This window comes from Scyliorhinus canicula, chromosome 25 (assembly GCF_902713615.1).
Source record: "Scyliorhinus canicula chromosome 25, sScyCan1.1, whole genome shotgun sequence".
Lineage (NCBI taxonomy): Eukaryota > Metazoa > Chordata > Chondrichthyes > Carcharhiniformes > Scyliorhinidae > Scyliorhinus > Scyliorhinus canicula.
The window spans coordinates 8,074,152-8,100,330 of record NC_052170.1 but is presented as its reverse complement, the minus strand read 5'-3'; the positions used below and the strand labels follow the sequence as shown (position 1 = coordinate 8,100,330).

The following is a 26,179-nucleotide window of genomic DNA, read 5'->3' as shown; positions in this document are numbered from 1 at the left end:
TTTCTCCTGTCCCTGGAGCCTTTGCTCCCTCGGTGGCGGAGATGGAGGTGCGGGAGGTCCTCCAAGAGAAACCTTTGGATAAGAAGTGAAAATCTTGCCTGCCGCCACCATCCCTTCATACAGCACCAAAGGCCATTCAGTCCATCCTGCCCGTGCTGTGCCTTCTGAAGAGCTATCCAATCACTTTCACTCCTTTGTGCTTCCTCAATAGCTGGGATCAATTACAGATCCAATCCTTTATTTTTTTGGGAATGTTGCAATTGAAACTGCTTCCAACGATGCCTGAATGTTGACTAATTTAGGAATATTCGAGGATCAATGCCAGGACCTCAGTGTTTATGTTTTACTCACTCCCCCTACCCACTGGCATGAAGGACTCAAACTCTCTCTGATTTTCTGCCAATCTCACTTTATAAACATTTATCACTAGTCAAGGTCACATTTTTTTGACCTTACCATGACGAGCATTGTTCAAAAGATAGACATAAAACAACATCTTAATCTAACTATGGCATGCTGACCTGACCACAGTGCCCTTCGCTATTTGCAGATTTTAAAATGCAATGTGCCAGGAGACATTTAAAAAAATTAATCACCCATTACTTAAAGGTACTGGGCAAAGTGGCACCTGAAGAGTTACAAATAGAATTTACAGTGCAGAAGGAGGCCATTCGGCCCATCGAGTCTGCACCGGCTCTTGGAAAGAGCACCCTACCCAAGGTCAACACCTCCACCCTATCCCCATAACCCAGTAATCCCACCCAACACTAAGGGCAATTTGGACATTAAGGGCAATTTAGCATGGCCAATCCACCTAACCTGCACATCTTTGGACTGTGGGAGGAAACCGGAGCACCCGGAAGAAACCCACAGACACACGGGGAGAATGTGCAGACTCCACACAGACAGTGACCCAAGCTAGGAATCGAACCTGGGACCCTGGAACTGTGAAGCATTTGTGCTAACCACTATGCTACCGTGCTGACCTGATGTGCAATTGGTCCAATCACCTTTTACTCACTCTCTCGGCACAATCTCAGTTTATCTTCATTTCTCCGTGATTTCACCTCGGCCAACATTCATCCCCCAATCACCAATCACCCCAACATTCAGAATTCACATGAGGTAAACATGAATTTTTTTTTAAATTTAGCGTACTCAATTATTTTTTCCAATTAAGGGGCAATTTTAGTGTGGCCAATCCACCTATCCTGCACATCTTTTGGGTTGTGGGGGTGAAACCCATGCAGACACGGGGAGAATGTGCAAACTCCACACGGACAGTGACCCAGGAACGATTTCGAACCCGGGTCCTCAGCGCCGTAGGCAACAATGCTAACCACTGCGCCACCGTGCTGCCCGAGGTAAACATGAATTAACAGGCAAACTGTGGTTGAACACATCATCTGCACATTAAATGGCAGATGCTACCAAGGCAGATCCCACGGATTTCTAAGCAACACACCCAGACATCAGTGACCATTGCGAATCACAACATCATGTTAAAACGCCGTCTCCCTTATGATTAACTTATTAACTCTTCATTTTCAAAGACCTGGGTTCTGAATTCTCTCAAAAGCCATACCGATGGTCTACCTGAGTGACTGCTCACCTCCCAATGTTAAATCTCCTCTCCTGAGACTGCACCATGGGATTCACAAAGTTGCTCTCCTACCTCTAAATACCGGCACAATTCCAACTCTTCTGCAAACTAGGGTAGCATTGCCCTTGGGGCTCTCTGAACTCCAGTTCCCCAGCTGTATTGAGCTATGAATGACTCCCACATCTTCTTTGAGCCTTAACTGTTTGGCACAGAATCAGTCACCATCCACCATCCTCTCAGCTCCCCAGGACTTCACTGAGCCCTAACTACCTGGATCCTGCTATTAGCTCCCAGGATTCCTCTGTGAGCCACAAACAGAAGGTCCAAACTGCAAACAACTCCCTCTCCAAGTAAACTCACCGACAAATTTCAACCAGAGAATCTTCTTAAGTTTCACATATCTCCATGACAATGTAACCGTTTAGAGAAGCACGGTAGAGCAGTGGTTAGCACTGCTGCCTCACAGCGCCGAGGGTCGATACCGGCCCCGGGTCACTGTCCGTGTGGAGTTTGCACATTCTCCCCATGTCTGCGTGGGTTTCACCCCTACAACCCAAAAGATGTGGTTAGGTGGATTGGCCACGCTAAATTGCCCCTTAATCGGGAAAGATTTGAAAAAGAAGACAATGTCAGCTTTCAGGGTTAATGAATGCTTTTGAACTAATTTAGTTCTAATCCCCAAAACAAAACATTTCTCTGGACGCCTCGTCTTTGCAAGCAGTGTAGACATCTTGGGCAAGATTTGGGACTATGTTCTCCCGCTGGAAGAGAATTGCGACCAATTTACATTCCCTTTGGGAGCACAAATCAGGAAGCAATTCAGTATCCCTTGCCATGCAAATTTATGCAAATTATGATCATTTTCCAGGGTCTAGAACTCAAGCGGGTACCCCCGCCACACCGAGGTACAGGGTGGAGACGCTGACCTCCACCCTAACTACACCCGCCTACGAGCGATCAGCGAGGCGAAGGCTAAGACATCTGCCCCCTCACTCGCCTGTAACTCGGAGTCCAACACTCTGAATTTGGTCTCTAGACTCCCGGGCTCCGCCTCCTCATGAAAGACCCCTGGGATTGTACTAAACTCCAATACCTCTCCAGCTTCAGGCAGGACCAAAACATATCAACATGCTTCGCAGGACCCCTCCCACATCTCTCACAGACATCCTCCACCCCCTCGCCTTGACTTTGTGAGGTGCTCCCTGTACACTACCTTCAGCTGTATCAGCCCCAAGCTCGCACACGAGGTCGAGGCATTCACCCTCCGCAGCACCTCGCAGAACAATCCCTCCTCCAGTGCCATCTCCAGCTCTTCCTCCCACTTCGCCTTAATCCCCACCACGGACACCCTCTCCTCCTCCAAAATCTTCCCGAAAATCGCCAAAGCAGCCCCTCTCTCCAAACCCCCTGTGGACAGCACTGCCTCCAACAATGAGGAGCTATCCGAAAGGTCAGGAAAAACCTTCCTCGCGAAGTCCCGCCCCTGCATTTCCATCATCCCTCTCCTCCTAACCCCAAAACCTCGCATCCAGCCTCCCCAGCTCAAACTCAAATTGGTGCCCACCGATGCCAATCCCAATATTTTGGTTCCCTTTCCTGTCTGGGAAACACGCTTCCAGCGTTCCGGGACGGAGACTTCACCCCCTTGTCTCCACAGTTTGCCAGTGAAAGGGGCCCACCTGCTGTTCAATGGCTCCGTCCCCTCCATTCTGACTCTTTAAATAAAGATGGGTAACTTTCTGAAGACCATTCCATTCAGGTGTTCTGTAAATTTCTACAGCCCAGCGTCTTACTTAACCCTAACTTCACAGCAACGATCTTCCCAGAAAGAAACGTTTCCTCTAAAATATGAGCATGGGCACTACAAGCGCGACGACTCGTCAAAAATACTTCATTGGGTGTGAAGCGAGTTGGGGCATCGTAAGGTTGTGGGAGGTGCTATAGAAATGTAAGACCCCTTTTTGCCAATCTGATGTTGGTTTAAGTTCCGGCTGCTCTCTGCTCCGAAAGGAGCTATCTGCTGATTGGGTGGCAGCACCCGGTCCTTCTTCACTTACAGGTCACCGGTGGGCTATTCGACTCTGGGGGCATCACAGCACAGCCCATTACATGTCTGCGCTCCAGCACTTTCCAGCGTAGCACAGCAATCAGTGCCCATGGCTGCTCCCCCCCCCCCCCCCCACCCCACCCAACCACCCCTCCCTCCTTTATCCATCTAAGCAAACTAACTGCATGTCCCACCCATCTAAACCCGAGTTCAGCCAGCCCAACGCAATAGCTATAGATATAGAGAAATACAGCACAGAACAGGCCCTTCGGCCCACGATGTTGTGCCGAACTTTTGTCCTAGGTTAATCATAGAATTCTAAAATGTTTGACTTTAATCACTGAGGTGTCCCCGGGAGCTAAATTTGCAATTTGTTTTGCAATTTTACATGCGTAACTAAAACAAATAGTCGTCTGTCTATCTCAGCGGTTCCCAACCTGTGGTCTGCGAGAGTACTAAAGGCAGACCTTGGAAAAGTGATACAATTACATGTACCGTATATGTATCATGATCGATGTTACATTGTTATTCACAGTGTAATTTGCTTCACCAACATCCCTGTGTAATGTAATCCGCAATGTATCGTGAACTATTCGAAACAGCTGCCTTTTAACACTCGTCGATGACATAAGTTTGACTTCCGTCCACCGTATGCCATGCAATAAATAATGTTTAAAACAGTTTGCATGTGCATCAAAAGCGTTTGATGGAGATCTAGCCAGCAGAGAGGAAAAGGTTGTCTTTCTTCAAGGCCGCATTCACTCACAGGAAACAACATGAAAAATGTTGCGACATAGTCATTTCCCTTCCTCAGCAGACACGTATGCTCGTGCCAACCCCCCCCCAGCTAATAATCCTATGTCCCTGCTACAAAGGAGTAAAACTCCATCGGATTGGGAGATGACCAGCTTTAGGATCGAGGGGGAACTTTACGGTGCCTTGAGGCTGTTCCGCTATCCAGTGTCGTAAAAACCCATCTGGTTCATTAATGACCTTTAGAGAAGGAAATCTGCCGTCCTTAATTAATTTTTTCCAATTAAGGGGCAATTAAGCGTGGCCAATCCACCTACCCTGCACCTCATTGGGTTGTGGGGGCGAAACCCACGCAGACACGGGGAGAATGTGCAAACTCCACACGGACAGTGACCCAGGGCCGGGATCGAACCTGGGACCTCGGCGTTGTGAGGCAGCAGTGCTAACCCACTGCGCTGCCCTTCCAGCATCCTGTTATAACCAAGCAAAAATGTTATCAAACATGGTTTTGTAATTTTAAATTGACCCCCCCCCCCCCCGCTTTCTCCCACCCCGGAAACAATTTTCTGGGGTGCAACAGAGTTCCAAATTTCTACAAGCATTTCCGTGAAGTACTTCCTGGCTTCACGGTTGAATGGCCTCGTCCGAATTTTAAGGCTAAGGTGCCTTGTTCTGAACTCCCATTACCACAAATTGACTCCTTATCTGTTGACGAGCCCTTGTTTGACACTGATCGAGCCCTGATAGAAAGCCGTTGTTACTATTATTACAAAGGGTACCTCAATTTCGTCTTCTTGGATGCCTTGATGCATGGTGGCAAGTTCCCTCACAAAAATATAAAGGAGCTGAGTGAGTGTGGCTGCTGTTCCATTTGCTCCTCGCTGTGTCAGACTTGTATCGAGTTCTTCCTTTCGCTTTCGATTTCCTCATCAGAAACAGCCCCCACTGCTTATTGGACCAAAAAATGAGCTGGAGCTCTTTGCTGGCTGAATTAAAGGTGGAACAATCCCCGGTACTGTCACCACACGTTGAAAGAGGAAACAGAACTTTTGTTAGTGAATTGGGAAACTTCCATTTTCCAAGTGGGCCTCTCGTGAATCCCAGAAAGATGCAATCCGATGCAAGCAGTGGTTGGGAATTTTACAGATGTGATTTTACAAATGTTAACACTCCACATCATGCAAAAAAAATATTTTCAGGCGGGTTTTCAAGAACATCTTCTCGAATTAGATTTTTCACCTTTCATTTGACCATTCTGTCAGAGTATAATTCATCGTTTTTGACAGTTTTGTTACTGCAAAATAAACTATTTTGACAGTTATGTTATGCAAAGTAAAAGTTTCATTTCCTTTTAACCCGCTCCCTGGAAGGCATTGTGACAGGATGATGCAATGACACTGATCAGATTACAGGGGATATTATCTGGTTGTCAAAGGGTCGCTCTAGACATGCGGCGGGATTCTCTGGAGGAACCTGAGACTAAGGGCTGGATTCTCCGGTCCTGGGTCTACGTCCGCAGGATCCGTCTGGTCGTACGAGCAGAAAGTCGGCGCCGCCCCCCCTCCCGGTGGGGGGCTAGCGGCCGTCCAGCGTAAAGCCCCCGGCTTTACCTACGGATACGGCCGGAGAATGCCCCCCCCCCCCCCCCCCCCCCCGACTATGGCTGCGTTGGACTCAGTCCGCAGCTGCCACATCAAACAGTCTGAGGACACGCGCCCCACGCCATTGGCAAGTCGGCCCATTGGGGGCGGAGCATGGGGGAATGGCCTCAGGTGACGTCCTGAGGACGCCTCAACAGCGAGCGGCATACCCGTCGAGTACAACGTTTTCAAGGGAGCGGAGCATCGCAAAAACGCCGTCGCCCCCGATTCCGGCGTAAATGGGGATTCTCCGCCCGACCGCCCAACGTGATTTCGGCTTCGGCGATCGGAGAATCCCGCCCCACGTGTTGCCCCAGGAAGGAGGATGCCAGCTGCCGCTATTTACCGTTCCTGGGCGCAGGTGGCAGAGGCGGTCAGCAACACCAGCAACACCGCCCGGGACGGCCTGTAGTGCCGTAAGAAACTGCACAACCTCCTCTGGGCGGCTAGGGTAGTGGGCGGCCAGGGTAGTGGGCGGCTAGGGTAGTGGGCGGCCAGGGTAGTGGGCGGCCAGGGTAGTGGGCAGTCAGGGTAGTGGGCGGCCAGGGCAGTGGGCGGCTAGGGTAGTGGGCGGCCAGGGTAGTGGGCGGCTAGGGTAGTGGGCGGCCAGGGTAGTGGGTGGCCAGGGTAGTGGGCAGCCAGGGTAGTGAGCGGCCAGGGTAGTGGGCGGCCAGGGTAGTGGGCGGCTAGGGTAGTGGGCAGCTCGGGTAGTGGGCGGCCAGGGTAGTGGGCGGCTAGGGTAGTGGGAGGCTAGGGTAGTGGGCAGCCAGGGTAGTGGGCGGCCAGGGTAGTGGGCGGCTAGGGTAGTGGGAGGCTAGGGTAGTGGGCAGCCAGGGTAGTGGGCGGCCAGGGTAGTGGGCGGCCAGGGTAGTGGGCGGCGAGGGTAGTGGGCGGCTAGGGTAGTGGGCGGCTAGGGTAGTGGGCGGCCAGGGTAGTGGGTGGCCCGGGTAGTGGGCGGCTAGGGTAGTGGGCGGCTAGGGTAGTGGGCGGCTAGGGTAGTGGGTGGCCCGGGTAGTGGGCGGCTAGGGTAGTGGGCGGCCAGGGTAGTGGGCGGCCAGGGTAGTGGGCAGTCAGGGTAGTGGGCAGTCAGGGTAGTGGGCGGCTAGGGTAGTGGGCGGCTAGGGTAGTGGGCGGCTAGGGTAGTGGGCAGCCAGGGTAGTGGGCGGCTAGGGTAGTGGGTGGCCAGGGTAGTGGGTGGCTAGGGTAGTGGGCGGCCAGGGTAGTGGGCAGCCAGGGTAGTGGGCGGCCAGGGTAGTGGGCAGTCAGGGTAGTGGGCAATCAGGGTAGTGGGCAGTCAGGGTAGTGGGCGGCTAGGGTAGTGGGCGGCCAGGGTAGTGGGCAGTCAGGGTAGTGGGCGGCTAGGGTAGTGGGCGGCTAGGGTAGTGGGCAGCCAGGGTAGTGGGCAGCCAGGGTAGTGGGCGGCCAGGGTAATGGGTGGCCAGGGTAGTGGGCGGCTAGGGTAGTGGGCGGCCAGGGTAGTGGGCAGTCAGGGTAGTGGGCAGCCAGGGTAGTGGGCGGCTAGGGTAGTGGGCGGCTAGGGTAGTGGGCGGCTAGGGTAGTGTGCGGCCAGGGTAGTGGGCGGCTAGGGTAGTGGGCGGCCAGGGTAGTGGGCAGTCAGGGTAGTGGGCAGCCAGGGTAGTGGGCAGTCAGGGTAGTGGGCAGTCAGGGTAGTGGGCAGACAGGGTAGTGGGCAGACAGGGTAGTGGGCGGCCAGGGTAGTGGGCGGTCAGGGTAGTGGGCAGTCAGGGTAGTGGGCGGCCAGGGTAGTGGGCGGCCAGGGTAGTGGGCGGCTAGGGTAGTGGGCGGCCAGGGTAGTGGGCAGTCAGGGTAGTGGGCAGCCAGGGTAGTGGGCAGTCAGGGTAGTGGGCAGTCAGGGTAGTGGGCAGACAGGGTAGTGGGCGGCCAGGGTAGTGGGCGGCCAGGGTAGTGGGCAGCCAGGGTAGTGGGCGGCCAGGATAGTGGGCGGCCAGGGTAGTGGGCAGCCAGGGTAGTGGGCGGCCAGGGTAGTGGGCAGTCAGGGTAGTGGGCAGTCAGGGTAGTGGGCAGTCAGGGTAGTGGGCGGCCAGGGTAGTGGGCGGCCAGGGTAGTAGTGCCAACCCCGTCCCACATTCAAACTCTACCCCCCCCCCCCCCAACAACCCCAAGGGTGCCCGAACCCCCACCCTGCACCGCATGCCAGCACCAATACCGGCCGCCATGGCTGCGTGCCCTGGCCACTGAGGCCACCAGCCACCCACCCCCTGGGCTGCCTGCGTCGGATTGTCTAACACTGCCGTTCTCTCCCCCTCCCCCCGACATGGAGAAGGCCGCACATAATCGCCAGGAGCTGGAGAAAACTGGAGGGAGACCGCTGGAACCTGCGGCCCCTCACCATGGCAAAGCAGCGGGCCCTGGACGTGGTTGGCGGCCTGGAGGAACGGGAGGTCTCGGGGTGAGGTGATCGGCCGTGAGCGAGGGCGTGAAACCCTGTTTGGTTGAGGTTCCCCATTTCACGTGTGTCAATCCCACCCACCCAACACCACATCCCCCCCCCCCACCACCACCGGCCTGCGGTCGAATCATGTGACTTGTGCCTTTCAGGAGCTGCTGTTGATGGGTCTGGTCCATCTGATGTCCCCTGCCCCCAGTCACAGCCAGAACCCTCCCTGTGTGCCGAGCACCGACACGGAGGGAGGTCTATCACCCGGGACACCTCGGAGCTCGAACCCGGGGATGACACTGATTTCCCGCCACAGCTGCCTCCAACACCCCCTCATCATCCCAGGGCCACTCACCTCGGTTGGGCAAATTAGTGAAGAGGCTCCTAGGTCACCCTCTGGTGCGCACCAGCTGCTCCGGTGCAGCAGGTGGAGGTAGGAACTCCCGAGGGGAAGGACAGTCGGAGGGGGAGCCGATCCCAGGGACTCGCTGCCGACCAGACGGGTTTCGAGCTGCTGGAACAGACAGTCCCATCTCTAGTGGAGATGCAGTCACAGAGCCAGGGACTACATGAGGCTTTGTCGGCGAGGATACAGCACCCGTAGGTGCAGTTGGAGGAGTCCAACCCCCGACTGCGTACCACCCAGGCCAACACTGCATGGGTGGCGAGGGTTCTGGCTATGGATCAGCATGTACAAGGCCTGGAGCATTCTGTGCAGGCGCTGGCTGAGGCCCAGTACAGGGTTGCGGCCTCTCAGGCAGCCATGTGCCAGAGTCACCAGGCGCTCCTGAGTGTGGCCCAGTCACAGCGGCCCATGGCTGAGAACATCGGTGGCATTTTCCAGGCCCTGACCGGTGTGGTACAAACGCAGCGAGGGAGGTGGCCCAGTCCCAGAGGGAGATGGCGCAGCCACTGGTGATGTGACACAGACCCAGACGAGATGGTGGCACAGTCACAGTGTGATGTGACACAGACCCAGACGAGATGGTCCACTCCCTGTGCTCTATCGCTGTGAGGATGCAGACCCTGGTCAAGACCAGAGCGGGCCTCCAGGACTGGCAGCGCCAGGTGTCGAGGTGCCTCAGGGAATGGCTCCGCTCGCACCCCCGTCCCATGGTGTAGCCCAGAGGCCATCGGGAACTCCGAAGGAGGAGGAGGTGATGGGGCCTCTGCCGGGGACTCCCACAGCAGAGATGCCGGAAGACCGCAGCACCTCAGACTCCACTCTCCTGTCCCTGGTGCATCTGGTGAGCAGCAGGCAGAACAGGGCAGCACCACACCACCTGGGACACCCGAGCAGTAGCCGGGCCCAGTCGCCCCAGAAGACGCACGCCAACAGGGACCCCTGTCGCAGGGCAGGAATCACAGCAAGTCACCTCCACTCGTGCTGTACCGTCTGGGGAACTACCTAGGGTAACGTTAGGACCCGTAAGGCACAAATATTAGACACCTGTTAGGCTGGCAAAGGTGCAGGGCACAGTTTAGGAGCTAGGATACAAAGCTGTATATATGTTGTAACGTTAAACACCTGTTCACAGGGCAGCACGGTGATGCAGTGGTACTGAAATGAAATGAAAATCGCTTATTGTCACGAGTAGGCTTCAAATGAAGTTACTGCGAAAAGCCCCTAGTCGCCACATTCCGGCGCCTGTTCGGGGAGGCTGGTACGGGAATTGAACCGTGCTGCTGGCCTGCCTTGGTCTGCTTACAAAGCCAGCGATTTAGCCCTGTGCTAAACCAGCCCCTGCACTGCTGCCTCACGGCGCCAAGGTCCCAGGTTGGATCCCGGCTCTGGGTCACTGTCCATGTAGGGTTTGCACATTCTCCCCGTGTCTGCGTGGGTTTCGCCCCCACAACCCAAAGATATGCAGGGTAGGTGGATTGAACGTGCTAAATTGCCCCTTAATTGGAAAAAAGGAATTGGGTACTCTAAATTTATTTTTAAAAACACCTGTTCACACTGTTACAACCTGCCTCGGTGCTCTGTCAGAAGGGTGTGAGGGGTGGGCTGGCCAGGGGGTGGATGCTGGGGGTGGGGTGGGGGCTATGGGCAGACATTGTTGCTCGGCTGGCCTCCCTCCCCTCCCCACCCCAGGGATCCGATGGGACCGTGTGATGGAATGGCCCAGCTCACATGCAGGGATCACCCAGGTGGACGGTGGGAGGCGTTACCATGGGCAGGAGTCAGACATCGTCAAACGATGCAGAGCACCAGAGCTCCAGTGTGAGATGTCATCATCCTCCATCGCATGGACCCCACCCTGTAGTGTGACAGGTGTGTATCATGGAGGGGGTTACAGGTGGGGGGGGGAGGGGTGGCCGGGAAGGGGTAGGGTGTGGGGGTAGGATGCATTGTCGGTGTCCCTGGCCAGTTACCCCCCTGGAGGGGGCCCTGTGGCGTAGATGTTCAGGGTGACCGTCACCTTGACGGCCACCGGGAGCAGATGTCCTCCCCCAGTCCCCACCCTGCCAGCTGTGATCTGGCAGATATATCGCACTGTTCCCCTGCTCAGCTGGAATCTTCGGCGACATGCCCGATCTGGCAGCTCCTCAAAATGACAGGCGCTGCCAGTACACGCGAGGCCTCATGCAGTGCCTCCTCTGCACCTCCTCCTCCTCGTCCAGTTGGGCGGCTGGCTGTCCATCCTGATCGGCTGCCTCCTGTTCCTCTGGGTCACGCTCCGCAGCTTCCTCCTCCTCGGGCGGCTCCAGCTCGTACATCCGCAGGGCATTCCCCAGGACTGCAGCGACTAGGAGGAAGCCCACCATTGCTGGTTGAATTCCAATATCCATTGTCCTCAGAGGGCGAAAGGCCGATGTGTTAGCATGGTGCATACCCCCATGCCCAACGGGCTACATGGTGCTCCCTGCTGCCAAATGTCACGTCCTCCTCCCCCATCCCCATGTCCCAGACCCCATCTGTCGCTGGAACCGTGGGGGTCTCTGGCCTGGCGCCCATCCCTACTGCCAGTGGCATCTTGGCTGGCATTGCCCCATCTGGCACCCCCTTGTGGGAGCTACAGTGGCCACCTGATGCCCCACCGGCGGGTGGAGGCCGGTTGGGAGGGATATGACGGAGGGTGGGATCAGGGGAGTAGGGTGGGAGCACCCATATAGCCAGTATCACTCTGCAGAACCAGGGACCAAGGGGGGTGTCAGTGGGGTGCACAGCAAGATGGCTGCCTTGCAGGCTGTGACAATGGCGGTTTGTGCCTGGGCACTGCCCCAGTCCCGTGGGAGGGCCACCCCCCCAACCACAGCCAGCCCGGCCAGTGCCCGGCCCGGCAGCCCACAGTCACGCCTCTCTGTGTCCAACCTCCTGTCTCTCCCTCACCAGTTAGAGCGCCGGTTTCATCATTTTTAAAAGCACAAGTGAACCTTGCCTTCGGGAATTCGCCCCGGTGGAGAATCGTGGAGACCTCAGAGAATACCAGGTCGGGCCCACTAATGATAAGCCAACTGTGTTCACTGTAAGTGCATTCTGGAACACACTGACGCCGCTGCCGAGGCACCGGAGAATTGCGATTCGGCGTGAAACCGTCGCCGGCCACGATTTTGTTGTCGGGACTGATTCTCCGCCCAATCACGTTTTCCCATTCCGGCATCGGCCGACGGAGACTCCCGCCCATGATGTGAATGCACCCTCATGGACAAACCTCCCTCGCTCTTTCAGTTGTCCGATATTTTTTTTTTTTTTAAATAATTTTTATTGAAAGAGTTTTTCCATACAAACATTTACCCCTACTAATTTTTAAATTATTTACAACACAATCCCTCTAGGCAAATATCCCTCCCACGCCCGCCCTCTCGCGCGCACCAGTCCTCCCCCCCCCCCCCCCAGGCAACCTTAACAAACAAGGCAGCCTACAGTTTCAGACATGAGCAGCGAGCAGACTTGCCCGCGTTACAGTCGTGCATGTCCCCCCACGACCCTTGCTGCCCCCCCCTCCCCTCCCCCCCCTCCCTCCCCCCCCCTCCCTCCTCCCCCCCCCCCCCCCCTCCCTCCCTCCTCCCCCCCCCCCTCCCTCCTCCCTCCTCCCCCCCCTCCCTCCTCCCCCCTCCCCCCCCCTCCCTCCTCCCCCCTCCCCCCCCCTCCCTCCTCCCCCCTCCCCCCCCCTCCCTCCTCCCCCCTCCCCCCCCCTCCCTCCTCCCCCCTCCCCCCCCCTCCCTCCTCCCCCCTCCCTCCCCCCCCCCGGGTTGCTGCTGCCACGACCCCGAACGTCTATCTCTGATCTAAAAAGTCAAGGAAAGGTTGCCACCGCCTGGCGAATCCCTGTACCGACCCTCTCAGGGCAAATTTGATCCTTTCTAGCTGAATATAGCTAGCCATATCGTTAATCCAAGTTTCAACGCTTGGAGGCCTCGCGTCCTTCCATTGAATTAATATCCTTCGTCGAGCCACTAGGGACGCAAAGGCCAGTATTCCGGCCTCCCTAGCCTCCTGTACCCCCGGTTCTACCCCGACCCCAAAGATCGCAAGCCCCCATCCTGGTTTGACCCTGGACCCCACCACCTTCGACACCGTCCTTGCCACCCCCTTCCAGAACCCTTCCAGCACCGGACATGCCCAGAACATATGCACATGGTTCGCTGGGCTTCCCAGACATCTGACACACCTGTCCTCCCCCCCAAAGAACCGGCTCATCCTTGTCCCCGTCATGTGAGCTCTATGCAGCACCTTAAATTGAATGAGGCTCAGTCTCGCACACGAGGAGGAAGAGTTGACCTTCTCCAGTGCATCCGCCCACGTCCCGTCTTCTATCTGCTCTCCCAGCTCCCCTTCCCACTTGGCTTTCAGCTCCTCCCCTGATGCTGCTTCCGCCTCCTGCATTATCTTGTAGATGTCTGATATCTTCCCCCCTCCGACCCAGACCCCCGAGAGCACCCTATCACTCGCCCCCTTACTGGGGAGCAGGGGAAACCCCTCCACCTGCCGCCTAGCAAATGCCTTCACTTGTAAATATCTGAACATGTTTCCCGGGGGGAGCTCAAACTTCTCTTCCAACCCTCCCAGGCTCGCAAACCTCCCCTCTATAAACAGGTCCTTCAGCTGCCGTATGCCCACCCTGTACCAGCTCTGAAATCCCCCGTCGATGTTCCCCGGGATGAATCTATGGTTCCCTCTTATTGGCGCCGCCAACAGACCTCCCATTTCCCCCCTATGTCGCCTCCACTGCCCCCATATCTTGAGGGTGGCCGCCACCACCGGGCTCGTGGTGTACCTCGTGGGGGGGAGCGGCCATGGTGCCGTTACTAGGGCCCCCAGGCTTGTGTTGCCACAGGACGCCCTCTCCATTCGTTTCCAAGCTGCCCCCTCCCCTTCCATCATCCACTTGCGCACCATTGACACATTTGCCGCCCAGTAGTACAGTTGTCCGATATAATAGTGTGGCAAATGATTAGAAATTAGATCAGAGGGGCTGGTTTAGCTCACTGGGCTAAATCGCTGGCTTTTAAAGCAGGCCAGCAGCACGGTTCGATTCCCGTACCAGCCTCCCCGGCCAGGTGCCGGAATGTGGTGACTAGGGGCTTTTCACAGTAACTTCATTGAAGCCTACTCGTGACAATAAGCGATTTTCATTTTTTTTTTCCAGAAAGCAGGACATTGAATGCATTCCGTTCTCGTTTCAGCTGTGAAGGGATTTTTGTACAGTGAGACTTGCCTGTAATAAACTCAGGCCAAATATGAACGCACCTCAAAAACTGTTCTTCGCCAGAGTTCATATCACTTTGGGATATGAAGACATTTCAAGAATATTGGCTCAACTCACTATCAATATCATCTTGCATTGAAATAATGTCGCAATGTTTGTGAATTTACTGTACATAATTGTAAATACCCATCCTGGAGCTCAGTCGGTGGTTTCATTGTAAATAAAACACTTGAGATCCACATTGTGTAGTTTCCTACAGCTTTATTTTTGAAGTATGTTTACCTCACAACCTTTATTCGTTGCATACAAAAGATGTGACTTAAAATACTTTTTCTGTACAGATTAAAGCTACATTTTTGTAAAAAGGCTTGAAATATTATAAAATGTCTAGAAAGAGTCCTTCTAAGAATGAACAGCCAAGTATGTTGGCTGTATCCATGTGATATACAACTAATAAGAAATTGAACTTTTATTTGAGTACGTGAAACATTTCAAACAGCAAGTACTTTTGAAATGAGTAAATGTTTTTTTTTTGTTCTTCAATTTGATTTATTTACAGTTTGTTTTTTTTAAAAAAAAAAATCCGTTAATGCTTTAAATGTACATTCTATTGTTTGAGCTGCGCTACTGACCAAGAATGTTGAGAAAAAATATATAAAATATATATATAGGTCCCTCATAAATTCAGTCCCAACTAAGGCATGAAATAAGCCCAACTAACAGGGTGTCCTCATTATCGTGAGCAGTGTGCGCCCTCTTGAATTTTTGCTTGATTTTTAATTGACGCTAACTTGTACAGTCCATCCTTTGTGGGTCCAAGACTACCTGAACCCTGTATCCCACTCAAAGCTCACACTCTGTACTCTGCTTCCCTGCAGGGCCTTAGCTCCCCCGACTCGTCACTTTTCCCCCTCTCTCATCCGACCTACCATCTGACGCACAATTCTAGCTCGCCACCCTTTCCCTCAACTTGCAATTCAAAACTTAATTCCTTCTTCAGGTTTGATACCTGCTCCTCCCCCACCACCCCCATCTCCAATAGCCAACTGTCCAGGCCCTCCAGAGTGGGCTTCGAGGCGATTTATAAACAACGAGTTGACATAAAAGATCTCTTTCTTTAAAAATATACAAGGTCCATTTCTATCCTCTCCTTGGTAATGAGATGCAGAGATTAGGGTTTTTACTGAATTTAGACAACACTATGGCTGACTTCTGACCATAATCCTGTCCACATGGCATATAGCTCCTAGCAAAAAAGTGCGTTCCTCATCCCTCTCCTCACATTTGCAGATGAACGGGTAATACTATCTCGGTTACTCTTCGGCAGGGATCAGCACTTAGGAACAGATTTGGAGATGGGGAAGTCTGACCTCAAAGACATGAAACATACCTTGGGCAGGAGAAGGAGAACTTCCACCTACCAACCACAGGGCCATCTCATGCTCCCTGAAGCCAAATTATTAGAAAGGGGCAGTTGCAATGCTTATCCCACCTCTCAGCTACCTGAATTGGGCAATTTGGATTCATTCCTCTCAATATCGGCTTTCAGATGCCAAATCCCGAGCCTTAGGCTGCTAAAGGATTGGCCATGTTAAATTGCCCCTTAGTGTCCAAAAGTTTAGGTGGGGTTACTGGGACAGGGTGGGGGCGTGCGCCTAGGCCGGTGCACTCAATGGGCCGAATGGCCTCTTATTGCACTGTAGGGATTCTATGATTCTGAAAAATGGCTTTCGGACTTTGTTTTGGTGCCTTTTGTTGCCAAGAAGAGGCCTCAAAAATTCTTCCTCAATCCACGGGGGGGGGGGGGGATTGCGCGTCAGTGAAAGATTTCGGGCGGAATTCTCCGTCTTGCCCCACCCGTTTTCGGGTGCGGCGCACCCCTGCCGGCAGCAGAATTCTCCGTCCCGGTAGCGGGCCAATGGGGGTTTCTCATTGTGGGCACCCCAACGCCATTGGGAAATCCACAGACGTGAGCGCGCTGCCGGCGAAATGGAGCATCTCCTCGATGGAGAATCCAGCCCTTTCTCTTTGCTCATTCAACACACACTCAAGTTAAATTAGAATAGGTCTGATGTTTCACAACAGAACATTGGCCGATAAATGTTGAATTCTCATTATTACTTTGGGTCGGTCGAGGCAGTAGATGTTTATTACTGGGTGGCCATCAGCAACCACGGCATGGTCGTCAGATTTGTAGGCAGTTTGACTGGACACCATTGAACCATCAAGGTCATGTTTTATTCAAGTTTGTTTAAAAAATAAATTAATATTGGGGAAATAAAATCCAGCTGCACACCCGGAGGTGAGGACCCACAGAGCAGGGAAACAAATTCTCTTCACTCACTAAGGGTATCAAGTTCCCCACAGGCAATCTAATTCAACCCCAATCTCCGTTGCTCCCTGGAAGTAAGTTTATCTAATTTAGAGGTTTGATGTTGCATTGTTGCAGTTTTTTTGCCGTTTTCTTGCACGAGAATAAGGCGGGTCAGCAGTGCTGAATTTAGGATACAGTAAGAAGTCTTACAACACCAGGTTAAAGTCCAACAGGTTTGTTTCAAACACTAGCTTTCGGAGCACTGCTCCTTCCTCACCTGAGGAAGGAGCTGTGCTCCGAAAGCTCGTGTTTGAAACAAACCTGTTGGACTTTAACCTGGTGTTGTAAGACTTCTTACTGTGCTCACCCCAATCCAACGCCGGCATCTCCACATCATGAATTTAGGACAGTCAGCCACCCAGGGTCATCCTAGAATTGCCAAAGGTACTGAGAAAACTGGAGGAGCCATTTAAAAAATTGATCATCTTCTTGTTTTTTTTTTCCATCAATTTTGCTTTTACTCATAAATATCTGAGAGACAGGTCACTTTCTACTTGGCTAACCAGGAAAACAAAAATCAGGTAAGAAAGAGTTTTCTGATTGATGTCTAACATAGTGCATCATGAGGATGGACATGTTAGGCAATTAGCAGCAGAATTGTCGGGGGAGGAGGCTGGAGGCCACAGGGTGACACCTCCTGGAATACTGTACATCCAATCAGAATTGGCAATCCAGGTTGGGGAGAAGGTGGGGACACACAAAAGAAATAACTTAGTGAAAAATTAGAACCTCTTCAGCCATCACATGCACCACCTGTCAGCATCTTGGGATAGCTGCACCGTAAAACACATTCTTAGCCAACCACTGCAAACTCCACTGACTCAAAACCTCCATCAACAATCACAAGACATCTCGATCTTCTTTCTGGCAGGTACCTGCCACTTAAGGTGGTGAACTACAACATTTACTGCCTCGACCAAACGCAGCCACCCTCTTAACCCAAGAGCCCTGTGGCACCTGACACTGCTGGAATGACTTCATCTCTCGATGCGATTGCATGAACTGGCAGTGAAATTGAACACTGGTTTTCGATGCTGGGCACCATTAGGTTCAAGGGCGATCCTCCAACTTAAAATAAAATGGAACCTCTGTAACCCTGTTGCTAATTATAGCAGGTTATTAAATATAGATTTAGTTTTTAAACAGACAGATTCAGGTGTTTGCTGCTTTGTTGTAGCGTCTAATACTGGGCTCACCTTTCCTGGCTTAAAAAGACTTCAGAAATGAGCTGGGCTGGATATGAGTGGAACTCGAGCTCCTTGCTGGAGAAGGGCTGGACAGTTCATTTCAAAGCCTCTACCTCTGGATGCAATGCTATGGCCCCGTTCAAGACTCCTGCCCTGATTAAGCGAGTGCCCAGAACCAATCTTTCTGAACTTTAGCCAAATCTTCGATCTTCACAGACCTGCTAGATTCACTCTCACCGATTATATGCTCAGTTAATGAGCTCATTTTAACAGGCTTCATATTTTCCAGCTGTATTAATCAGTAAACTTCTCTAATGGAGCAATTGTCAACCCCGCTTCAGACTATAGCCAATTTTAAAATATGGAATATTTGACGTCTCTTTATCTTTAAAATAAAACGGTGACAATTACAATTACGCAATGAATAATGTGACACAATAGGTTTGTATGAATTTGTAACTCACTGGCCATTTTGAGGCCTTGTCAGTAACTGAAGTAACCAAGAGGATATACTGATCAGTCTCTGGGCAATTTGAAACAGAATGATTGAGTAAGCTTTGCTACTGATTGTTTCGCTGGGTTGGGTTTGAGGCAGAACTTTGTTCGACAGTCTGGCCTTTCAACAACACTCTGGACAATTCTTGGAAAAGCCTCTCAGGGTTTCCTCTCTACACTGGAAGAACTTGACAATAAAAACGAACAACAGTGTTCCTCTGAAACTCGGAACAGTTAAATAACATACAATGGTGCTCTTGCCATCATCCAATGGCAGTAAGTTTTTGAAAAGCTTATTGAGGATTCAGGCAGAAAAAGAGCACGAGAGAAAGAAATCATATTAAAAACTCTCATATTAATTACTTTATATATAATGAAATGATAGGATGACCCTACACTTGAGGCTTTAATGGTTTGGACAGTGTTTTATCTTTAAGTGTTTGAGTTGCTTGAAGCACAATTTCCTCAAGGGTTTATTTTAGCCAGTTACTCTGGGATGGTTGTTGACCGCAGGTGACAGATCATATTGGGAGTCGCAATGAGAAGGAACTGGACTTACTGTAACAGCTAAGTTAATGTAGTGTGGGGGGTGCACCTTACTCAGGAGAGGCAGTAGTAAATGTAGCATCCGAGTCCTCTTGTCCAAGTTCATCCGAGGTGATTTCTCAGGGTCCTTCTCGGGGGAGGGGGGGTCGTAGCAATGCCAGACAAAAAAAAGCCTGGCAAAACTAAAGTAACCCAGGCGTCGGTCAAACCAGGAATAGGTGAGTGAAGTCCAGTACTTCAGGAGGAAAAACAAAAGGGCTTTTAATGCTCAGCGACAAGTATTTGAAAGAGGTGTCGCATATTGAGGAGAACATTTGAAACGTAACAGGCTTCACCGACTACTAAGCGGCCCCTGCTGATTCATAAACACGTACGGTAAAGGCAGTGACCATAGTGAGACAGGAATACATTGAAAACCTTCCTTCTCACCATTTGCTTGGAAAAGATTTAAAAATCTTTTCTTTTGAAATTCAAAACTGAAAGACGACCTCCATTGCAAATCCAGCCGGCGTTACGACAGAACCGACACCTTCACGACTGTCTCTTCAAATGGCGAAAGGAGGAGGAACAACAAAAATAATAATAGCCCAGGTCCTAATATCCTATAGAGACTTCTCTCTTTTTTTTAATAAAAAGAGCGAATGACGTATTTTACGCAAAAACTTGCATTTTGGTTGCTTGTTCAGTCATATGCTGCATTTGAACTTGATGTCCAATTATAGCTGGGCTGGGGGTGGAGTCTGACCAATCAGACATGGAATGTGGAGATGGACTGGACCACTGTTCAGGCGACTCTGGGGATGGGGTCAGGTAGGGGTGTTCATTCTTCAGGTGGAGGTAATGCTTGGGCGTATTATCGTGCCCGGAAGAGTAGCTGTGTTTGGAAGAGGGAGTCAGGTAGTCCTCGGTGGTGGTGTTGCTGTGCTGCTTGTAAAATGGTGGCACATTGGCTTGGGGAGGCTGGGCTTCCTGCGGAGAGATCGATTGGTTGCAGCGATCAGGTATTCGCGCCATCTCGTTCCTTAACAGGCTCTGCTGGATGGAGTGGCCGGTGGTGGACGGGGTGTGCCTCTGTTGTGCTTGCGAGGCTTGGGAAATTGCCTGCTGCTCAACTGGGTTTTGGGGCTTGACTGGACTCTGCTGGTTGATCATTTGAGATCCATTGCCCATGGTCATGTGGCTCTGCAGCACTAAGCCACGCTGCAGGATTTGACTCGGTTGGTGCATACCGACATGTGGCCCGGCAGACTGTTGCACGAGGTTGATTACCGAGTTGCACTGTGAGCTGGGAATCCTCGTTTGCCAGTCAAAGGGTACGGCGGTGATAGGGCTCACCATCCCTACATTGAGACCAAGGCCACTGGCATTCAGAAGGCAGTTGGGCTGGCCAGTGACTTGTGACATTGAGAGGCGTGGCTGAATGTGGCTCATGGATAAGATGGCAGCATTCTGAGCGACTTCTCCAAGATCACCAAGTCCTCCCAAGGAAAGAGTGAAGGGACCTTCCAGAATCCCATTCACTGGCGGGTTGGCGAGCACCGACAAGGAGCCCGCAGGATGCAGGATTCCAGAGGATGTCACGATCGGTGATGTAGGGTTGGTAACGTAGGCACGTGGTGAATCCAATGAGTCCACGGGAGACAACGTCACTGAGCTTTCCATGAGGGATGCGTGGCAATCCAAACTCAACTTTTTGTTCCTTCCTTTTGGTTCCTTCGAGTCCTTAGACATGTTGCTATTATTCCCGGAGCCTGAATTCTTCGAGCTGGGCCTCCTCGCTTTCTTTCCCTGGGGTGTTTGCTTTAAGTTAGTCATGTAACTATTTGGCGGGCACATGAGGGGGGACATTGAATGTGAGCCCATGTGAACCCCTTGCCCCTGAGGGCTCCGTACAGCGTTGTACTCATCCAGCAGCTGCACAATGTCGTGATGCATCCGCTCCTGTGCAATGTCCCGTGGTAATCGATCCATGTGGTCTGTGATGTCTCGGTTGGCAAAGTGGTCCAACAGCATCTGGGCAGCTTCAAAGCTTCCTTCACGGGCAGCCAGAAAGAGCGGCGTCTCCTCCTGAAAAATAAATGTTTCCTTGCCGTTAAGAAATAGTGCAAAAGGATATAGTTGCTTCAAACCACAGAGAATGTATTCTACCATTTGTCAGAATGATACTGGCGTCAAAAAGGTTGTAAGATGTGGACCGGATTTACAGACTAGGCTTCCATACTCTCGAGCATAGAATGTTAATCAAGATGATTAAAGGAGTTGATAGAGTAGATAAAGAAGAACTATTTGCTTTGTTAGGAGAGTTCAAAACAAAGGACTCACGACAGGTAGCACACTTTCACACAAAAGAAGAAAAGGAAATTAAGAAATCTTTCCTCCAAAATTCTATGAGGCCAGGGGTCAGTTCAAAATTCCACAGCCGAGATTGACAGACTTTCGTAAGGCAAGGAAATCAAGGAATATGGGACCAAGGCAGATCAATTGAATTCAAAGACAGATGGGTCATGGACTAACTGAATAGTGATAAGCTCTAGAGGCTGAATGGTTTCCTCCAGTCCCAGTCCTCGTAAGGTGCGGCACAATGAGACGGGAGGTATAGCGATCGTTTTCTTTTTAAGTTATAAATTTAGAGCATCCAATTCTTTTTTTCCAATTCAGGGACAATGTAGCTTGGCCAATCCACCTACCCTGAGGGACATTGATAATGAGGCTGGGCTAGGAAAACCACAGGTTGTGCGTTTGTCAGCGAATCATAGAAAATGATTTATCTGAATTTGGGTAAATGTGGACATTTGTTGCCCACAACCAGAATGAAAATTACCCGTTAAGTATTGACCTATAGAGGGGGCAGCACGGTGGCCTAGTGGTTAGCACAACCGCCTCACGGCGCTGAGGTCCCAGGTTCGATCCCGGCTCTGGGTCACTGTCCGTGTGGAGTTTGCACGTTCTCCCCGTGTCTGCGTGGGTTTCGCCCCCACAACCCAAAAATGTGCAGAGTAGGTGGATTGGCCACGCTAAATTGCCCCTTAATAAAAAAAAAAAAAAAGTATTGACCTATAGTTATAAACTAAAAGGACCTAATCTGAAATGTGAAGTGATTCACTTTGCTCGGAAGAGCATGGAGGGGCAATAGAAACTAAAGGGGGTACAATTCTGAATGGGGTGCAGGAGCAGAGGGACCTGGGCTTGCACGTGCAAAACGTCATTGAAGGTGGCTGTGCAGCTTGAGAACACAGTTAATAGCATGCAGTAGGGGCAGCAGGGTGACGCAGTAGATAGCGGGTTTGATCCTGGCCCCGGGTCACTGTTCGTGTGGAGTTTGCACTCTCCCCCCCCGTATCTGCATGAGTTACACCCCCACAATCCAAAATGATGTGGATTGGCCACGCTAAATTGCCCCTTAATTGGGGAAAAAACAAATTGGGTACTCTAAAAAAAAAATGAAGCTTACAGTATCCTATGCTTTATTAATCGGAGGCTAGAGTACAGGAGGTTATGTTAAACTTATATATAACACTTTTTCAGCTTCAATTGGAATACTGCCCCTTGTTCTAGGCATCTCACTTGAGAAAAGGTGTGAAGGGCCTGACAGAGAGAGCAGAAAAGATTCACAAGAATGATCTGAGGGATGAGAAACTTCAGTTACTTAGAAAAACTATAGAAGACAATCCTGAGAGGGGATTAGATACTCAAATTCGCGAGGGGTCTGGACGGAATCGATCGGGAAAAGCCCACTGGTGGAAAGATGGAGAATGAGAGGGAACGGATTTAAGGTACTGGGCAAGACATGCAATGGAGACAGGAGGAAAATCTTTCACGCAGGGAGTGGTTCGGATCGAGAATACTCGGCCTAAGAATGTGGTGGAGGCAGGCACAAATGAGGCATTGAAGAGGGAATTGGATTATCGTCGGAAAAGGAAGAATGTGCACGGTTGTGGGACGAAGGAGTAAGGCTGAGGTTAATGGCACCAGGTGAATTGCTCATCCAGAGAGCGGGCACAGACAGAATGGACTGAATGGTTTATTTCTCTGCTGTACCAACTCTGTGCTTTACTTATGGTGTTGGGGGAAGTGAAGCAACTTTACCGCCATTCCTGCTCCTCTTGGTGGTGGTGGTGGTGGTGGTGGTGGGGGGGGGGGGGGGGGCTTGTCATTGGATTTGATAACTCAGTTTCAAACTATCTGTTCATGGAACGGGGATTAAAGAATTGACAAGAGTGTTGCTGATATACATGAGAGTGACGTACTCCTTTCCTTACCTTGCTATCCTGCATATCCTTGTTGGCTCCATTCTTCAGCAAAACTAGAGTGGCATCAATATTATTCACTGCTGCAGCCCAGTGCAAGGCAGATTTACCTAAACATCCAGGTGAAGTAGTGGAGTTATTTACAATTTCCAGCTCATTGCAGCAAGCAAGAACATTAGCAATGGTCAGACTTAGTAGAAGGAACCAGTTTTGTGAGAAGTCATGTATCTACACCAGAAACATTCTCTCCTGGCCTGGCTCCCACCTACCAACCACCCCATAGATCTGAGACCATTCAAATGTCTACTGATCACACGCTAACTCGTACCATTAACCCATCACTCTTGTCTTTGCTGACCTATTTTTGCTGTTTGTCCATCAACGTCACAATTGTAAAATATTCAAATCCTCCCACGGCCTTACACTTCCTTATCACAGTAACTTCCTCCAGTCCTACAACCCTTAGAAGATCTCTGTATTTCCTCCAATTCTGGCCTCTTGTGCATCCCAGATTACCCTCCCTGACAGCCAAACTTTCAGGGGCCAAGGTTCTAATCCCTGGCACTCCCTCTGTAAACCTCCCCACCCCTAATTTTTTTAAGATTCTGTCAAACCCACCTCTTTAACTAAGCACTGGGTTATCAGACCTAACATCCCCTCTTGTAGCTCAGTGTCAAATTTTGTCTGATAATCGCTCCTGTAAAACAGCTCAAGACTTTTTTTTACTCCAGTTGCTATTGACGTTGACAGACATTTGACGCAAAGGCCCTGGATTATGGTTTGAGTAGATGCCTCTGTGTACAACCCCAACACTCTCAAACATACCAATCTCATCCACAGCGTTGACATCGGCGTGGCAGGCTATTAGTTCCTCGACCATTCCCTCGACAGCGAGGCGGGCAGCGAGAATCAGAGCAGTGGATCCATCAACCATTCGCCCATCCAGGTCTGTGGCTCGATTCCGTATGAGTATCTGGGTGGAGAGTGAACAGTACATAGTTCACCTTTACTGTGACTAGTTATGATTACATACTTCACACAAACTGGCTTCATTGCATCGCAGTGATCTCTGGGGAGACAAGGAATAGTTTTCAGTCAGCAGTTTAAAAAAAATAAATAAATCTAGAGTCCCCGGATCCCGGCTCTGGGTCACTGTCCGTGTGGAGTTTGCACATTCTCCCCGTTCTGCGTGGGTCTCACCCCCACAACCAAAAGACGAGCAGGGTAGGTGGATTGGCCACGCTAAATTGCCCCTTAATTGAAAAAAAAAAGACCAGGAGGAAGTCATTCAACCTATCAACCCTGTTCCAGTTCTTAGAAACAGCTGTCGAAGGGGCGGCATGTGGCGCAGTGGTTAGCACTGGCACCACGGCGCTGAGGACCCGGGTTCGAATCCCGGCTCTGGGTCACTGTCCGTGTGGAGTTTGCACATTCTCCCCGTGTCTGCATGGGTTTCACCCCCACAACCCAAAGATGTGCAGGGTAGGTGGATTGGCCACGCTAAATAGCTCCTTAATTGGAAAAAAAAATAATTGGATACTCTAAATTTATTGAAAAAAAAAGAAACAGCCGTCTAATTAGTTTAATATCATTCTCTTTCCTTTTGGTTCTGTATTTTTCTCACCTAATCTCAGATCAATCACAATTTTAGGACAGTTGCTAATTTGTCGATATTTTTAATTGCAGCAGATAGGTTGGCAGATGAGCACTGAAATCATTAAGTTCCAACATATTGAATGATGTTAAAAAGCAGGTTCAGTTGCAGCACTGAACCTTTGCTGAGGAATAACATAAACTCTGCAAACAGTAGGCACAATGGGTGAATGGCCTTCTTCTGTCCTGTGTCATTTTATGATACTGATTCAGTACCAATTGAACGTGTTTCTCATGTATCATCTCCAGAGCATTTACGAATCCGATGTAATCCCAAAACCCAACCCAACCCTCCTCATCCAATTCATTCTGAATACAACGGGTTGTTTCTCAGGAACTCACTATTCTGTGCCTCCTTTCTCACTCCTGCAGTTTTCTCTCCGACTGACACACCAGGCGTACACCTCCCTATTTGGGGGAGCCTCTGGAATCATGCTGTGCTGCCTTGGTGTTGCTCTGCATTGTGCAGGCTGGCATGGCTCAGTAGGGAGTCCAATTCCAGGATTTGAGTATAACAATAAGGTCGATACTTCAGTGCAGTACTGAGGGAGTGCTTCACTTCGGAGGTGCCGTTTCTAAACCCAGCCTATCAGTTGTTGTGAAAGATCCCTGGACGTCACTTTGAAGTAGAGCAGATGACTATGGGTTCAGAACGTACTTCACTGGCTGCAAGGCACTTTTGGAACACCCAGTGTAATCGCAACATTTTCCTTCCTTACTAACACTTGGTCTGATAAACCAGATAAACTGAACTGCTCCGTATCTTTCTATAACTCTACCTGGAAGACTCCTTGAGCATCAGCCGCGACTGCAGCGTGGAGAGGGGTTCGCCCAGTGTTGTCCTGAGCATTGGCATCAGCACCCGCATCGAGAAGTCGCTTGGCAGCATCTGCCCGGGCATAACGGGCAGCCAGGTGGAGGGCAGTCTCGCCGGTTCGGTCCGTCTGCGCACAGAGGTTGGCGCCTTGGTAGATGAGGTCTGAGATGATGTTGGCCGACGAGTCCTCCTGCTCCTCTTCCTCAGTCAAGCCTGTGTCCAGTCCTCCACCACAGTAAGAGGCCAGCATCAGTGGGGTGAAGCCATCTAAACAAGCACAAGGATTGATTTTCACTCAAAGAGCTTACACGCTTTAGTGTTTTATTCTTGAAGAGGTTTGCAACTTAATATAAAATGGTACTTCTGTGACAATTCACACAGGTTCTGTAGCATTTCACAGCATACAAACAGGCCATTCGGCCCAACTGTTACATGCTGGTGTTTATGCTCCACACGAATCTCCTCACACCCGACATCTAAACATATTATATATCCTCATATTCCTTTCTCCCCCGCAAATATAACTAGCATCTTTCAAGATAACTCTGCTGTTTGCCTCAACCACTCCATGTAGGTCCCTCATTCTAATCACTCTTTGTAAAAGAGGGCCTTAGTGATATTGAGCCTTACAGACCAGAATGTTGAGGGTTCAATCTCTGGTCTCTACAGCGTTAGTTGATCTCACCCTTCCTTGTGGTATCACAATGCCCCGGGCATAGGGAACAGGAAAATAGTCACATTTAT

At 51.1% G+C, this 26,179-nt stretch overlaps 2 protein-coding genes across 4 annotated transcripts in view; both read right to left on the bottom strand.

Moving 5' to 3' along the window:
• Positions 1-5,413, bottom strand: part of LOC119957221 (shiftless antiviral inhibitor of ribosomal frameshifting protein homolog) — a 28,868-nt gene extending 23,455 nt beyond the window's left edge. The window contains exon 1 of one of the 2 annotated variants that reach the window (XM_038785053.1): positions 5,183-5,413. In XM_038785053.1, the coding sequence (XP_038640981.1) occupies positions 5,183-5,215 (33 nt within the window). In that variant the 5' untranslated portion in view covers positions 5,216-5,413. The remainder of the gene's footprint in view (positions 1-5,182) is intronic. The other variant, XM_038785052.1, reaches the window with a different exon arrangement.
• An 11,509-nt stretch (positions 5,414-16,922) lies between these two features.
• The window catches only part of notch3 (notch receptor 3), a 188,262-nt gene continuing 179,005 nt past the window's right edge, over positions 16,923-26,179 (bottom strand). Inside the window, exons 31-34 of one of the 2 annotated variants that reach the window (XM_038785014.1) lie at positions 25,398-25,702; positions 23,791-23,938; positions 22,978-23,075; positions 16,923-20,785 (exon numbers count right to left, since the gene is read on the bottom strand). In XM_038785014.1, the coding sequence (XP_038640942.1) occupies positions 19,370-20,785; positions 22,978-23,075; positions 23,791-23,938; positions 25,398-25,702 (1,967 nt within the window). In that variant the 3' untranslated portion in view covers positions 16,923-19,369. The remainder of the gene's footprint in view (positions 20,786-22,977; positions 23,076-23,790; positions 23,939-25,397; positions 25,703-26,179) is intronic. The other variant, XM_038785015.1, reaches the window with a different exon arrangement.